The sequence below is a fragment of the Pristis pectinata genome, chromosome 12 (genome assembly GCF_009764475.1).
Source record: "Pristis pectinata isolate sPriPec2 chromosome 12, sPriPec2.1.pri, whole genome shotgun sequence".
Classification (NCBI taxonomy): domain Eukaryota; kingdom Metazoa; phylum Chordata; class Chondrichthyes; order Rhinopristiformes; family Pristidae; genus Pristis; species Pristis pectinata.
Genome location: NC_067416.1, coordinates 43,039,001 through 43,056,455, shown reverse-complemented (window position 1 = coordinate 43,056,455; position 17,455 = coordinate 43,039,001). Strand labels below are relative to the sequence as shown.

At 42.2% G+C, this 17,455-nt stretch overlaps 1 protein-coding gene across 2 annotated transcripts in view; it reads right to left on the bottom strand.

Moving 5' to 3' along the window:
* Positions 1–9,958: 9,958 nt before the first annotated feature.
* The window catches only part of LOC127576821 (hexokinase HKDC1-like), an 88,078-nt gene continuing 80,581 nt past the window's right edge, over positions 9,959–17,455 (bottom strand). For both annotated transcript variants that reach the window (XM_052027600.1, XM_052027601.1), the window contains one exon: positions 9,959–10,305. In XM_052027600.1, coding sequence (XP_051883560.1) covers positions 10,176–10,305 — 130 coding nt within the window. In that variant the 3' untranslated portion in view covers positions 9,959–10,175. The remainder of the gene's footprint in view (positions 10,306–17,455) is intronic.

Genomic DNA, 17,455 nt, shown 5'->3' with positions numbered 1-17,455 from the left:
AGAAACAATAATAAAGGATAGATTTAGGTCACCCAAGAGATCTACACTTGGGTGTGCAGATTAATTAGAGAAAAGTAGCATATTTGTTAAAGGTAAATTTTGCCTATTTTTTTCAATGAAATAACAATGAGTATCAATGATGGAAATACTGTTGGTGTGGTTTATATTCATTTTCAAAAGGTATTTGATAAGATGCCACATAATAGCCTTGTCATCAATATTAAAAGCCGCAGAATAAAGTGGACGAGAGTGCCATGGATAGAAATTGACCAAATAACAGAAAACTGAGATTAGTAGTGAGAGGCTGGCTTTCAGACTGGAGGGGAGTGAACAGCGCAGTCCCTCGGGGACACCTGTTTTCATGAATAACAACTTGAACTTGGGAGCAAAGGGCACAATTTCCAAAGCTGCAGAATGACCCACAACGAGGAGGCTCAGTGAAATGCGAGGAGACTAATAAGAGACTTCAAGAAGACGTGGACAGGCTGGTGAATAGGAAGATGGGTGGCAGATGGAATTTAATGCTGAAAAACGTGAAGTTTTGCATTTTGGTAGGAAGACTGAGGAGAGGCAATATAATCCAGAGGGCATGATTCTAATAGGGGTGCAAGAACAGAGACATCTGGGAGTGTATGTTCATTGAAAGTAACAGGGCAGATTGAGGATTTCCCAGCATTATGCTGGGTGAGGTGTATTAGGTATACGTATATCATTAAGATTTGGGTGTACCATCTGGTATGACTTTTAATTCTTGCTGAATCAACCATTTCTGATAGTTGGGTATTATTAACCAGTAATAAAACACATTGGGTTAGAAGATCAAACCTTGCCCTACTAGATAACAATGTGATAGACCTTTGGATACTACACAAGAATTCCCTCTTCAATCCTATCCCACCTGGTTTAGGATTGGTTTATTTCAACGGGCCTTCTTGTGTGTGTAATAGGAACGGTGCATTTGAATTTTGTATTGTTCTTTGATGTTTAAAATGTTTGTGTTTCAAATGAACTTATTAAAATCTTTTTAAACAATTTTAGTGCTTTTTTAATTAATTGGATCAATGTTAAGATTTTTAAATGGATTTGATTTTTGGAGGTAGTTTAAACCGCTTCAAGTTTATCACTGGAGGCAAAGCTCCACCTCTTTCTTCACTGCCTGTCAAAGCCCATCAACTTGTTCTGGGGACAGTGCTTCGAAATGATGCTACATGGGGCCATTTGTGGTTTGGACCTCACTGCCTGTGGCCCAGGTGTGGTTTGGACCTCACTGTTCGAGGACCGGTTGTGGTTTGGACTTCACTGCCCGAGGCCCAGGTGTGGTTTGGACCTCACTGCCCGAGGCCCAGGTGTGGTTTGCACTTCACTGCTCAAGGACCAGTTGTGGTTTGGACTTCACTGCCAGAGGCCCGGGCGTGGTTTGGACTTCACTGCCCGAGGACCAGTTGTGGTTTGGACTTCACTGCCCAAGACCCAGGTGTGGTTTGAACCTCACTGCCCGAGACCCAGTTGTGGTTTGGACCTTACCACCTGCAGCCTAGAGGGGAAGCCATAGAGATCACCGGCTCAAGCGAAACCATGACCAGGTGCTGAGATAAAACCAGGGTACTTTCCAACATTCAGATTGCACAATGCCAGACTGCATTCCACACATGATCAACTTCCCAACAGAATCCCAGCTCTTTGGCTTTTTTTCCTACCTTCAAAGCTCTTTCAGAAGTAGGTTCCAGTACATAAGAGTGCAGAAACAGGACCCTTGGCTCACATTGTCCATGGAGATCGTCAAGTACCCATTTACACTAATCTCATTTATCTGGACTTGGTCCATAACCTTCTGTGCTTTGGCAATTCAAGTGCTCATCTAGATGTTTCTTAAACATGTGAGAGTATTTATAAATGACTTGGATGAGGATGTGGAAGGGTGGTTAGTAAGTTTGCTGGTGATACAAAGGTTGGTGGTGTTGTGGATAGTGTAGAAGGTTGCTGTAGATTGCAACAGGATATTGATAGAATGCAGAGCTGGGCTGAGAAGTGGCAGATGGAGTTCAACCCAGAAAAGTGTGAAGTGATACACTTTGGGAGATTGTATTCGAAGGCAGAATACAAGGTTAATGGCACGACTCTTAGCAGTGTGGAGGAACAGAGGGATCTTGGGGTCCACATCCATAGATCCCTCAAGGTTGCCATGCAGGTTGATAAGGTTGTTAAGAAGGTGTATGATGTGTTGGCCTTCATTAGTCGGGGTATTGAGTTCAAGAGCTGTGAGGTGATGTTGCAGCTCTATAGAACTCTGGTTAGACCACACTTGGAGTATTGTGTTCAGTTCTGGTTGCCTCATTATAGGAAGGATGTGGAAGCTTTAGAGAGGGTGCAGAGGACATTTACCAGGATGTTGCCTGGATTGGAGAGCATGTCTTATGAGGATAGGTTGAGCGAGCTCAGGCTTTTCTCTTTGGAGAGAAGGAGGATGACAGGTGACTTGATAGAGGTGTACAGGATGATAAGAGGCATTGATCAAGTGGACAGCCAGAGACTTCTTCCCAGTGCGACAATGGCTAACACAAGGGGACATAATTTTAAGGTGATTGGAGGAAGGTATAAGGGGATGTCAGGAGTATGTTTTTTACACAGAGAGTGGTGGGTGCGTGGAACACACTGTCAACAGAGGTTGTGGGGGCAGATACATTAGGGACATTTAAGAAACTCTTAGATAGACACATGAATGATAGAAGAATAGGGGGCTATGTGGGAGGGAAGGATTAGATAGATCTTAGAGCAGGATAAAATGTTGGCACAACATTGTGGGCTGAAGGGCCTGTACTGTGCTGTAGTGTTCTATGTTCTATGTTCAATGTGCTTTCCTCCGCTACCCACTCAGGCAGCGTTTCCCAGATTCCAACCAACCTCTGGGTGAAAATATCCTTGCTCAGGTCCCATCTAAACCTATGTTCTCTAGCTTTTGACACCACTGCTATGGCAAATGTTTCCTATGCCTCTCATAGTTTTGTGTACCCTAATCAGGTTCAGCCTCAGCCTCCTCCACTGCTTGGAAAACAGCGCAATCTCCTCTCATAACTGTAACACTCCATCCCAGGCCACGTCCTGCCCAATCTTCTTTGAACCCTCTCCAATGCAATCACGTCCTTCCTAGAGGTTGGGGACCAGCACTGCACACAGTACTCCATCTATGGCCTAGGTGTTTTATAAAGTTGTACTATAACCTCCTGCTCTTATATCCTTTGCCCTGGCTACTGAAGGCTAGTATCCCATATGCCTTCTTCACCATCTTACCTACCTGTGTTGCCACCTTCAGGAATCCTTGGACATGTACACCAAGGTCCCTCCATTCCTCAGAGAGTTGTGGACACAGCCCAGTCCATCACGGAAACCGGCCTCCCCTCCTTGGACTTTGTCTTTACCTCTCACTGCCTTGGTGTAGCAGTCAGCATAATCAAAGACCCCGCCCACCCGGGTCATTCTCTCTTCTCCCGTCTTCCATCAGGTAGATGGAACATACCGCCAAGCTCAAGGACAGCTTCTACCCCGTGGTGATAACGGTTCCCTTATACGATAAGATGGACTCTGACCTCACGATCTACCTTGTTGTGACCTTGCGCTTTATTGCACTGCACTTTCTCTGTAGCTGTGACACTTTGTACTGTTATTGTTTTTACCTGTACTACCTCAATGCACTCTATACTAACTCAATGTTATTGCACTGTGTAATGAATTCACCTGTACGATCAGTATGCAAGACAAGTTTTTCACTGTACCTTGGTACAAGTGACAATAATAAACCTATGCCAATATCAATACCAATACCTAGTGTGTATGTTCTTCCAAAATGTATCACCTCATCCTTATTAGGATTAAATCCAATCTGCCATTGCTCCACCCATTTTATCAGCCTGAATTATAGGGAACGGTTGTGCAGGCTAGGACTTTATTCCTTGGTACAAAGGAAATTGAGGGGTGATCTTATAGAAATTAATGAAATCATGAGGGGTATTGATAGGGTGAATGCACTCAGTATTTTTCCCAGGGAAGGGGAACCATCACAGAGTCCTTGTGGAGACAAGACCTCAGCTTTACACTGAAGGCACCCTCCATCATCTGTGTAGTTCTACAATGGTGCTAAATGGGATGGACTCATGAACATTAAATAGCCACGGGCAGCAGCAATAGAACATGATGATGTGTTAACTCATGGCTCAGCATGTTCCTCACTCTATTGTTACCAGCAAGCCAGGGGATCAATGATCAATTCTAGTTCGGTGGGTACAAAGATACATGCTGGGAGCAGCACCAGGCACACCCAGAAATGAGGAATCAGTCTGGTGAGGCTACAGCTCAGGACAACATGCAAGGTAAAGAGTGGAAACAGCATTCAGAGACACAGCTAACTGATTCCCAAACCAACGAATCAGTTCCAAGCTTTACAGTCCTGCCACATCCAATTGTAAATGGTGGTGGGCAATTAAACAACAGCTAATAGGAGGAAGACACTACATGAATATTTCCATTCTCAATTGTGACTGAGGCCAGCATGCAAATGTCTAAGATAAGGCTAAAGCATTTGCAATTTCTTCAACCATAAGAACTAAGAACTAAGTGGATGATCCATTACTCCTCAAAGGATTCTGCTATCATAGAAGCCAATTTTCAGCCAATTTGATTTCACTCTCTATGATACCAGGACACAGCTGAGAGCACTGGATATAGCAAAGTCAGTGACCCTCGACAACGTCTCAGCTGTAGTACAGAAAATTTGGCTCTGGAATGAACGGAACCACTGGCCAAGTTTATCCACGCAGTTACAACACTGGCATCTACCTGTCCAGCTGTTCAGGCAAGGTCCGTCCACAGAAAGCAGGACAAATCCAAACTGCCAAATTGTCAGCCAATCTGTCTATTCTCAATCAACAAACAAAATTCTGGAGGAACTCAGCAGGTCAGACAGCATCTGTGGTGGGAAATGGACAGTTGATGTTTCGGGTCGAAGTCCTTCATCTCCAGACCAGAAAATTAGTGAGAAGACGGAGAAAATATCAGAAAATAGACAAATATATGCAGTTTGACTTTCTCTAATGTTAATCGCAAAATGCAAACCTACAGAATAAGACAGATTTGAGGACACAGACATGTGGAAGTATGATATTTTATCTATTACTGAAATTCGACTTAAAGAGATGCAAATGTGGAAGCTAAACATTCTGGGTTACAGAGTTTTCAGATGACATGGATCAGGACATAAAAAAGGGGTAGCAATATTTTTTAAAGAAATAACTAAAGCTGCCAGAAGGGGTAATGTGTTGGAAGATCATCAGCTTTGGCACTATGGATTGAAATAAAAAACAAAATAGGGCAAACACCACTAGGAATATGCTATAAATCTCTAAACAGCCTGACCATGTAGACAAATTTCTGATGTCCAAAAGGGCAGTACTAACAAGGGTATTGGTATTGGTTTATTATTGTCACTTGTACCGAGGTACAGCAGAAAACTTGTCTTGCATACCATTTGTAAAGATCAATTCATTACACAGTGCAGATACATTAAGTTAGTACACAATGCATTGATGTAGTACAGGTAAAAAACAATAACAGAATACAGAGTAAATTGTCACAGCTACAGGGAAGTGCATTGCAGATAGACACTAAGGTGCAAGGTCACAACAAGATAGATTGTGAGGTCAGAGTCCACCTCATCGTATAAGGGAACCGTTCAATAGTCTTATCACAGTGGGATAGAAGCTGTCATTGAACCTGGTGGTATGTACCCTCAGGATCCTGTATCTTCTGCTTGATGCGAGAGGAGAGAAGAGAGAATGACCCGGGTGGGTGGGGTCTTTGATTATGCTGGCTGCTTCACCAATGCAGCGTGAGGTATAGACAGAGTCCATGGAGGGGAGGCTGGTTTCCATGATGTCCTGGGCTGTGTCCACAACCCTTTGCAGTTTCTTGTGGTCCTGTGCAGAGCAGTTGCTGTACCAAGCCGTGATGCATCCGGATAGGATACTTTCTATGGTGCATCGATAAACATTGGTGAGTGTCAAAGAGGACATGCCAAATTTCTTTAGCCTCTTGAGGAAGCAGAGGTGCTGGTGAGCTTTCTTGGCCATGGCGTCTACGTGGTTGGACCAGGACAGGCTATTGGTGACGTTCACTCCTAGCAACTTGAAGCTCTCAACCCTCTTGATTGCCCCAATGTTAACAGGGAAGCAGTGAGAATGAAGGGTATAAAGGGCACAGAATTCCTAAATGACATTCAGGAGAACTTCTCGTAGCAAGCTCAACAAGTGTTGGGACAACTCTGGATTTTGTTTCAGGGAATGAAGTTGGGCAAGTGGAGGGACTAACGTCTATGTAGTTGTCATCATAAGTCAGTTAGATTTAGCATAGTTACAGACAAGGAGAAAAATGTAATGGGAGTAAAAGTTTTACATTTCAGTTGAGAAAGAAATGATTTAGCAAAAGTGGACTGAGAACAACTGGAGTCATAGAGCAGAGTCATAAAGGAGTACAGCACAGAAACAGGCCCTTCGTCCCAACTTGTCCATGCTGTCCATGCTGCCCAACAAGCTAGTCCTGTTTGCCTGCATTTGGCCCATATCCCTCTAAACCCCTCTTATCCATGTACCCATCCAAATGTTGTTTGAATGTCATTATTGTACCTGCCTCAACCACTTCCTCTGGCAGCTCATGCCATATACGTGCCATCCTCTCTGAAGAAGTTGCCCCTCAGGACCCTTTTAAATCTTTCACCTCTCACCTTAAACCTATGCCTTCTAGTTTTTAGTTCCCCTTCCCTGGGAAAAAGACTGTGCGCATTCACCCTATCTATGCCCCTCATGATCTTACATACCTCTGTAAGGTCACCCCTCAATCTCCTACATCCCAAGGAATAAAGTCCTAACCCGGCCAACCCCTCCCTGTAATTCAGGCCCTCGAGTCCTAGCAACGTCCTCGTAAATCTTCTCTGCACTCTTTCTAGTTTAACGATGTCCTTCCTATAACAGGGTGACCAAAACTGTACACAGTACTCCAAGTGTGGCCTCACCAACGTCTTTTACAACTGCAACATAACATCCCAACTCCTGAACAATGTCCTGACTGATGAAGGCCAGTGTGCCAAACACTTTCTTCACCACTCGGTCTACCTGTGACGCCACTTTCAGTGAACCATGTATTTGTACTCCAAGGTCCCTCTGTTCCACATCACACCCACTTGAAGGTCTCAAATTAATGGGGGTCATTTAAAATAAGGTTTAAGAAATTCAGGGTAAACATGTTTCCACAAAGAAAAGGGAAAGGTTAACCAAATCTGTAGCCCTGGATGACAAGATACTTAGAGTTAAAATAAGGCAGTAGAGGAAGCTTATGCCAAACACCAAGTTTCATGCAGCAAAAAGCCTGGAGGAGTATTGAGTTGGTGACGAGGGCTGCATCATTTCTGTAGTCTACAAGGACTTCAGTAAGGTCTTTGACAAGGTCCCACAGTCCGGTAACGCCTACATCAACTGTAATGAAGTTCTTCGATAGGTTGGTTATGGTGCAAATCAACTCCTGCCTCAGAGATGACCTGGATCCGCTCCAATTTGCCCACTGCCATAGCAGGTCAACAGCAGAAATGATTTCTCTGTCTCTTCACTCTGCTCCGGACCATTTGGTCAACAGGAACTCACGCATCAGGCTGCTGTTCATCGACTACAGCTCGACGTTCAACACAATCATCCCATCCAAATCATCATCAAGCTTTAAGACCTGGGCCTCTGTACCTCCCTCTGCAACTTCCTCAGTGGCAGACCTCAATCAATGAGTTTTGGTAACAACATCTCCTCCTCACTGACCATCGACACAGGTGCACCCAAGGCTGTGTACTTAGCCCCTGCTTTACTCTCTGTACACACACGACTGTGTGGCTAAGCACAGCTCCAATGCCGTCTTCAAATTCGCCAACGACACTACTGTTGTTGGACGACTCACAGGTGGCGATGAGTCAGCTTGCCGGAGCGAGATAGGACACCTGGTTGAGTGGTGCTGCAACAACAACCTCTCACTCAACGTCAGCAAAACTAAAGAGCTGATTGTTGACTTCAGGAAGGGGAAAGAGGGTGAACATGCGCCAGTCTACATTAGGGAATCGGCAATAGAGAGAATCAGCAGCTTTAAATTCCTGTGCGTTAACATATCAGATGACCTGTCCTGGGCCCAGAACAATGATGCAATCATAAGGAAAGCGCGTCAGCATCTTTACTTTCTTAGGAGGTTAAGGAGGTTCAGCTTGTCACCGAACACTCTAACAAACTTCTACAGGTGTACTGTTGAAAGTTGCATCATGGTCTGGTACAGCAATTCAAATGCGCAGGAATGTCGGAAGTTGCAGAGAGTGGTGGACTCTGCCCAATACACCGTGGGCACATCCCTCCCCACCATCAGTAGTATCTACAGGAGGCGCTGCCTCAAGAAGGTAACATCCATCATCAAAGTATCACACAACATCACGGGCCGAAGGGCTTGTACTGTGCTGTAATATTCTATCTTCTATGTTCTGAAGATCCCCACCTTCTGGGTCATGCATCTTTTCACAGTTACTATCAGGCAGGAGGTACAGAAGCCTGAAGTCCCACACCATCAGGTTCAAAAACAGCTACTTCCCTTCAACTATTCAGTTCTTGAACCAACTTTCTTGAACCAAATCACTAGAGTTTAGCAACATTATGACCACTTTGATCACTTTGTACTAAAGTGGACTTTGTTCTTTTTGTTCTAATTGTGTTCTTTCTTGTAAAAAGGTGGTTTAATTTATGTTTTTCTTGTGAATGCTGCTTATATTATGCTATGTGCCTGTGATGCTGCTGCAAGTAAGTTTTTCATTGTACCTGTGCACACATGTACGTGCATATAACAATAAACCTGACTTTGACTATGACTTTGACACGGGAGACTGGTCCATGGGTCCCAATCTTCCAAGGGATACAGGGCAATTTGGCAAATTAGATCTGAAATTGGCTTGGTGGTAGGAGGCAGAGGGTGATGGTTGAGGGCTGTTTTGCAATTGGAAGTCTATAACCATTGGTGTACCACAGGGATTAGCGTTGAGACCCTTACTGTTTGTTATGTATATTAATGACTCTGATGTAAAGGTAGGAGTTATGAGGTTGGTATGTTCTCTGATAACACAGAAATTGACAGTGTTGTCTACAGAATGATAATGATAACTTGGTAAGCTGGGCAGCGTAGTAAGAGATGGAATTTGATCCTAAAAAATGAGAAGCGATGCACTTTGGGTGAGCTAATATGTCTGAGATACACACAATGAATGGAAGGATCTTTGGAAGCACTGACAGAAACTTGCCTGGGTAAGTGCAATTTCAACAATACTTTAGAAGGTTAATACCATCCAGGACAAAACAGTTCACTTGATTGGCTCCCCAGTCAGCACCCCAAGCAGACTGGCATGTTGTGGCAGTGGTGCATACCACTCACAAAATGCACTGCAGTTACTTGCCCGGACTACTGCAGCAGTTGTTCCCAAACCCACGTCCTCTCGCACAGTCAAGTACAGAGGCACTTAGGAACACCACTGCCTCTGGGTTCCCCTCCACATTACACACTATCCTGTTTGCCTCTTTGTTCAAAGCAGCCAATAACAGCGAAGGTTGCAGAAACTTCAGATTTTGCACTCAGGGTGAACGGCATTCAGGTAGGTCTCACACTGCTCCTTGTGTAAACACTTCACTGAATGTAAAAAGCAATTCCCATTTTGCCTTTGACCATTCTGCTTTGGCTGGTGTGACATATTTTAACGAGAAATAACAATGAGTCAGTGGTCTGTTACAGAAGTATTCACTTGTTCATATTTTTGTGCACACATGGCTTTTATTGATCAGTACTTTTGATAACTAAGCTTTAAACTAAAATCGATTATCATAACATAAGGGGCAGTCTCTCATGGAATTTCCCCACAATGGTCATATTGTTACAAATTTAAATAAGCAGGGACATTGAAGAGATCGGTGAAATTATAATTTAATCAGCTTTGTACCTTAAAAATTCCATTTTGAGGAATAAATTTATATCAGGAAAATTGATTAACTGATAACAATGTCACAACCAGGGATGATTTGCAATAAGTAATTTTTGCAGCCCTGCCTGTTGCTTTGTTGGTGACAGGTTTAATCGGGTCTTTTAACTGCTGCTGTAACAAGAGCTGCACCTTTTCCACTGCCATCTTCAGAAAGCATGAAAGTCACATCACAATTTGGAGCCAGATCCTTTACTGTCTCCTTCAAGATTGTGGCAAAACTGAAAGATAATTAAATTATTGTAAGTAAAGCATAACAAACTTTCTCTCAGGCAAGCATCGACAGGGTTAAGAGGTGGAGGGTATTGAAATTCTAGATGAGCTATTTTAATGTAGTCAGGATTAACAACTTTCAAAAAATAGAACTAAATCTTAATTACTTTACATGATACCAGAGACTTTCCCAGCTACACCTTTCTGTGCTACACTAAAGCGAATAAAAAATACTGCTAATAATGGATCTTTTCTCTGATTTACTCGCTCAGCAGAGAAATTTCTTGTTTAGTACAAACCAATGCTTGTTTTTCTACTGTAACAAATCAATAATCACATTTTCTGTAATCAAACATTTCAAATTTTGGTAAAATCAAGTTGACTATTACAATGGATAAAGTCATCCCTTTTCTAAGGCGTTCTTCAAGACCCCCCAGTAAAACACTTCCTTGAGTTTAAAATGCATTGAACTTTTTCCCTGTAATCAAATAAATCAAATTAAACCCTAATTATTCCAATAATAATGTACAGTTTGCATATCAACAAAACTGATATAAAGTTGTAGTTCAATGATTGTCTCATTCCTATGTCATTGGTTGTGAGTTTATAGTCATCAGTTTATTTTTCAAGGTTTTATCTCCCTTTGCTATCTACTAACGTCAGACGGGTTATTAGGGCTGTTAGAAATTGATTATGCTCCTTTGTCTATGTTATATGTTGCTGATAGCAGGGCTGTGGGACACGCCAAGCAGGACAGTCTGTACTAATGAAGGGAGAAAAACTGAGCCAATATCACAGATGGATGACTTATAGCAGAGTTAGTTAGTTCTGATACATGTAGAGAAAGCAAGTTACTGAAAGTTTCAGAATTTGATAGTGAGTTCAGAAGGCTGCAACATGTCCAGATGAAAGACCAAGTGTTGTTCCTTAAGCCTGTGTTGGACTCCTGTTAACTCATTTGCCTGGTCTCACCCTATCACAGTTATTCTCTTTGTCCTATCCATCCCGCCACCCACCTTCTCTGCAACTTAAAACTAACTTGTTTTTCTCTTTGCCAGTTTTGACAAAAATCTTCAACTAAAACATTGACTCTGCTTCTCTTTCCACAGATGCTGCCCAACCTGCATGGTGTTTCCAGCACTTTCAGTTTTTGTTTCATTCATACTGTTTTGAGATTGCTACTGCTACGATGCTGTCTTATACTTCAAATATTTATTTGGATTCATTATCCCTTTAGAAGATTCTTGAATTCCTTTTGTGCCAATTTAGAAAAGACTGTAAATGTTCATTTCCTTTCTTTTCTTTCACGACTTCTTGTTAATTTGGTTGGGGAACATTTGGGTGGCAGGTCATGCTGCTGCTTCACAGTTCCTGGGACTCAGGTTCATTCCCAACCTTGGGTGCAGTTTGTGTGGAGTTTGCACTTTCACCCCATGACTCTGGGATTTACATTTGGTGCCGGGGTTTCCTCCCACATCCCAAAGACGTGCTAGGCGGCATGGTAGCATAGGGGTTAGCGTAACACTATTACAGCGCCAGCAACTCCGGTTCAATTCCAGCCACTGTCTGTAAGGAGTTTGTACGTCCTCCCCGTGTCTGCGTGGGTTTCCTCCGGGTGCTCCGGTTTCCTCCCACATTCCAAAGGCGTACGGGTTAGGAAGTTGTGGGCATGCCATATCGGCGCCGGAAAAGTGGCGACACTTGCGGGCTGCCCCCAGCACATTCTCAGTAACGTGAAAAGATGTATTTCACTGTGTGTTTCGATGTATGTGTGACTAATGAATAAATATCTTATAACTATCTTATCTTATCTAGTAGGTTATTGGCTATTCTCAATTATTCCTTGACGGAGCTACATGGAAAATGAATCAAAGGGGAGTTGATGGGCATGTGAAAGGATATCATTTGTAGGAAATAGAATTGATGGGTTTGCTCTGTTGGGAGCTGGCATAAGGAAGGAAATCTCCAATAACTACTTTATGCCTGTTGAAACTTGGCTGCAGTTCCACAGAGAACCACTGCTTATATCCCATTGTAAATCAGTTGAGTCATGTATGTGCAGTGCAACATGGGAGTCAGAGACAAACTGGAGGTCAGATCCTAGTGCACCTAACTTATCTCTCTCTGCTGCTGGCTCAGAACTGAGAGCGGTGGGACACAGAAGTACACCTGAGGGGCCGGATGTGAAGTGCATCTGGCCCCTCAGCTTTACAGCAGGAATGGCAACGTATAGATACCATGGTCCCATTCATCTGAATGGGATTGCTGGTTTTGATTTAGATGTCAAGTGCAGAAAGGTGGTTTGTTTATATTTTTCTTTATTTCGTCTTTATGTTCTGAATGATTTTATATTAGTTTAACTCTTTTTAAGTAAATTTATTATTTTTTAACCTTTTAAATGTTTTAATGATTTTTATTTTACCTAGTTATTAAATCTATTTGGACTGCTTTTAAATGTTTCAAAGGCCTTTGACAGCAATGAGTTGCCATTAGATGGTTCTGAGGGCAGGGCCTTAGCAGTTATTGCCTGAGGTTTCACTGCTGCACACAACCCACAGCTTAGGCAGCTAAGAGACAGTGTCAGCAATCAGGCCTCAGGGTTAAACGGCAGCATACAAACGTACGTGCAGCAGGGCCCATGGATTTGCCAACATTTTTCTTCCTCCAGTCCCCTTTCAGTATTTGGTGAACTATAACATCCCACTGTTTGGATCCATTTTTAACTCAATCCATACTGATTCAAAAATTGACTTTCTGCTGGCTACATCCCTTACAAGCCACAAATGTAAAGTACTTGGAAGGGAGAGAAAATCAAAACAGTTTTTTTAAATCATTATGTTAGGGAAAATAGAATGGCCAGGAGCAACATAGGCAGTGCAAAGAAACAATGGTGATGTTGTAGGTGAAAATGAGAAAATGGAAGATATGTTCAATGAATACCTTGTTTCAGCATCTATAGTAGAAGAAAACACTAACATCCTGAGAAAAATATTGAATCAGAAACACCGTCTTGCTAAACCAATAACAAAGTAACAATGATAAAGAAAATAATGACACTAAAGAGTGATAATCCCCAGGACTAGATGGTTTATAACCCAGGGTTTTAAAGAAAGTAAGAAAGGATACAGATGTCCCTATTATAATTTTGCAGAGTTCTCTTTGGGGCAGATACATTAGGGACATTTAAGAGACTCTTAGATAGACACATGAGTGATAAAGAAATGGAGGGCTATGTGGGAGAGAAGGGTTAGATAGATATTAGAGCAGGATAAAATGTTGGTACAACATCGTGAGCCGAAGGGCCTGTACTGTGCTGTAATGTTCTATGTTCTTTGTTCCATAACTACTCTTTTAGATTGGGAAAACTTCATGTTAGTCCAATATTTATGGAAGATGAGAGAGTGAAGTCTGGAAATCATATGTTTGTTAGCTCACCTGTTGTCAGGAAATTACTTCAGTCCACAATGCAGTAGTTGAACATGTGGAAAAGAAGCTGCAATACTAGCCCTTTTATTTCTTCCCTTCCCGCCACCCAGGGACCTAAACGAACCTTTCAGGTAAAGCAGAAATACACTTGCACTTCTTTGGTACTTATAATGTTGTCTGCTCTTCATTGGAGAAACAAAAATCGAATCTGGTGATTGTTTTCGCGTACACCTCCCCTCAGTTCATCAGGGTAGCTCTGAGCTTCCACTTCCCTGTCACTTTATTCCTCCATCCTACTCCCACCGTGATCTCCCTTTCTTTGGCCTTCTGTCCCAAGGAATCTCAATGTTAGCTCGAGGAACAGCTCCTCATCTTCTGGCTTGGGAATTAATAATGTATTCATTAATTTCCAGATAACCAACCTTTGTTGTTTGTGTCAGAGCAGGCCAGTTCTGATATAAGATTTTCCACTTGTGACTATAGCTCAGTCTTCCCCTCTCCACAGTTTCTGCCTGATCTGATGCACTATTCTAGCATTCATTTACAGCAACTTCTGCGCTCTGCTCCCTCTGAGGCCCTGTTCATCTCCCTCAATTCATAACCCTCCAGAGAGAACTGATGTGATAACAGATGTTCAACATCTTCTCTCAGATGACACCAACAGCTTTTGTGTCCTAAGAACTGAAGAAAAAGAAGCTGCCAATTGGCCCTTTAATGCTTCACTATTAAATAAGATCATGGCTGATATAATCCTGGCCTCAACACCACTTTCCCACACCTCCCGATACCCTTGTAGTTCAAATATCTATCAATCACTGCCCTGAATTCAATGATTCTGTCTCCATAACTGTCTGGGCTACAGAATTCCAAAGATTCATGAGTTCCTGAGAGAAGAAAAAATCCTCTTCATTTAAATGTGCAGCCCCTTATTCTGAAACAGTGTGCCCCAGTTCTAGATATCCCTGTGAGGGGAAACATATTCTCAGTATCCACCATTTCAATCCCTGTCAGATTCTTATATGTTTCAATAAGGTTGCCTCTTTATGCTTCTAGACTGCAGTTAATATAGGCTCAATCTACTCAACTTTTCTTCATATGTCAATGTCCTCTTCTCTGAAGTCAACCCAGTGAACCTTCTCTGCACTGGCTTCAATGCATGTGTATTACTCCTTAATTATGGCACCTTCCTAGACTCAGTTCTAGGAAATGAACTTATGCAAAAACAAGCAGCAATAAGTGGGAAAACCTTCTGGAGATGATGATCAAAATTCAGTTAGATTTAGCATTGTTCAGGAGTGAAAAAAAATCAGAATTGAAAAATTTATGGGTTAATAACAGTTTTAATAGCACTTAATAATCCTTATACTTTTTCAATTATTCGAGTTTGGTTATTTGTTTATAAGCATTTTATTTTATTTATTTTTGTTTAATTTTAGTTGTCTTCAAGCTTTCATAGACTACTAGTCTGATCACAGGATACTTTCACAGGAAATACCATCATTGTTGCAAAATATTTTGGTCTCAAGGTATACAAAATGAGAACTTAAACTTAAGTTGGCTTTCTCTTGACCTTCCAAGATCTACTCTCTTCTAGAGGTGTCCAAAGAGACCTATTATTTTCCACTGCTCACAAGGACAGTCTGAATCAGACAGTAAGAGATGTACAAATGCGATGTAATTTTACTCATCTTCCCATCTTGCTTTCTTTCCTTGCTCCACTCTGGTTTTGTTCCCACTTGGAAACTTTCCAGTGAATTGCCAGACCTTAAAGTCTGAGAGAGCAGCTGGATTTTTTACTGTAAATTTCAGCAATTTAGTCCTGTTCTATCTTCCTGTAAATCCCCAAATGATGCCAGTGTTTGTCAGCTGGTCTTGCAACAGCACGAGTCTATGGACAACAGTGCAGTTAACCTGGGCTAGTATCGGGATGAAATAAAGAAAGGAAATTAGGAAGGCAAAGAGAGTTATAAAAATATCAGCAGACCAAATCAAAGAAAACCTAAAGGTGTTTTATAAAAACAGAAAGAAAATAACAAAAGAGGCATATCAGAAACCAAAAAAATAACCTGTATGGCACAGCAAAAATCAGCTCCAGCAACCTTGGTTCAATTCTGACCTCCAGTGTATCTGTGTGGAGTTTGCACATTTTCCTAACGACTGTGTTAGTTTCTCCCATGTGCTCCATTTTCTCCCATTCTCCAAAGACACATTGGTTGCTAGGTGACACAAGAGATTGCAGATGCTGGAATCTGGAGCAATGCACAAAGCGCTGGAGGAACTCAACAGGTCAGGCAGCGTCTATAATATCTATTGGTTGCTAGGTGAATTGGCCACGGTAAACTGCCCCCTGGCTGGTAGGAGAAGCCGAAGGGGTGTGGGATAGTAGTGGCCATGTGTGGGAGAAAGGGTTACAGGGAAATAAGTGGGGAACGGGATTGATGGGATTGCTCTGAAAACTGGCATAAGCTCAATGAGCCAAATGGCCTTCAAACTCATAGGGAAGCATAATATACCTGATGTGGTGCTGGAGGAGGGGAAGACGGCTAATGCGTTACTGTTGTCCAAGAAAGAAAAGGACGATGGTGTAATCAACAAAGTGGTCCTATGTCAGCAGCTTGCTAATTATTGGAAAAATTATGTCCAACAGTATAAATTAGCATCAAAGTGCAGCACCAGTCAATCAAAGCCAGTCAGCATAGATTTGTTAAGGGAAGGTTGTGTATCATTAATCTGAAGATATTTCTGGAGTAGATTCAAGGAGGGTTGATGATACATGGCTTTGAGCAAAATCTTTGACAAGCCTTTGACAAAGTTTCGACTCCAGTGACCTTTTCTCCAACACTGCCTCAGATTTCTGTGTCACAAGTGTTAACTACAACTTAGCAGTTTCCTTTCTCCTTTCTCCTCCTCCCCATCTTCCTTCTCCTGGTTTCTTGTGTGTACATTTAACATTTGGCATGAATTGGACTGCTGATGACCAATTTGGCATCGGTGGTATCAAATCAGCATTGCCCCAGATTAGATGTGCTCACCAACAATCTATTTCTGCTGTGTCATACCATGTATGATCCAATTTACTAAGTAATGCAAAATGCATTGAAAATGCACGCTCGTAAACAATTTCAGAATCAACCTGGCACACAGTGCCGAAAGATGTTTGTGTCAGGCAGCTACATTTCAATACTATTCTACATGGATCTTTGGGTAGTTCCATTCTAAAACAAAACACTTTGAGAGATCATTTTGATTTCATGTGGCATTTGAAAACTGATTTAGTTTTGGAAGATGAAATTAAGATAAATTATATATGAAAGGGTTACTCTTGAAAGAGCAAATGGCTTTGCAGCTGTGGAGTAGAACTACTTCTTGGCTCAGCAGTACTAAACAAATGTAAGATGAGCACTGGTCACCTGATGTACTGTCTTCTCCTCATACTGGGACAGATCTGTCTAAGTCATAGAGTCATAGACATACAGCCCCTCAGCCCAACAAAACCACACCGACCAGTAAACACCCATTTACACTAATCCCATTTTATTCTCCCCATATTCCCACCAAACACCATGGATTGTACCAGTCACACATATGTTAGAGGCGATTTACAGACGCTAATTAACCTTTGTGATGTGGGAGGAAATCGGAGCACCCGAAGGAAATCCACGTGGTCACAGGGGGAAGGTACAAACTTCACACAGACAGCACCCAAGGTCAGGATTGAATGCCAGTTGCTGG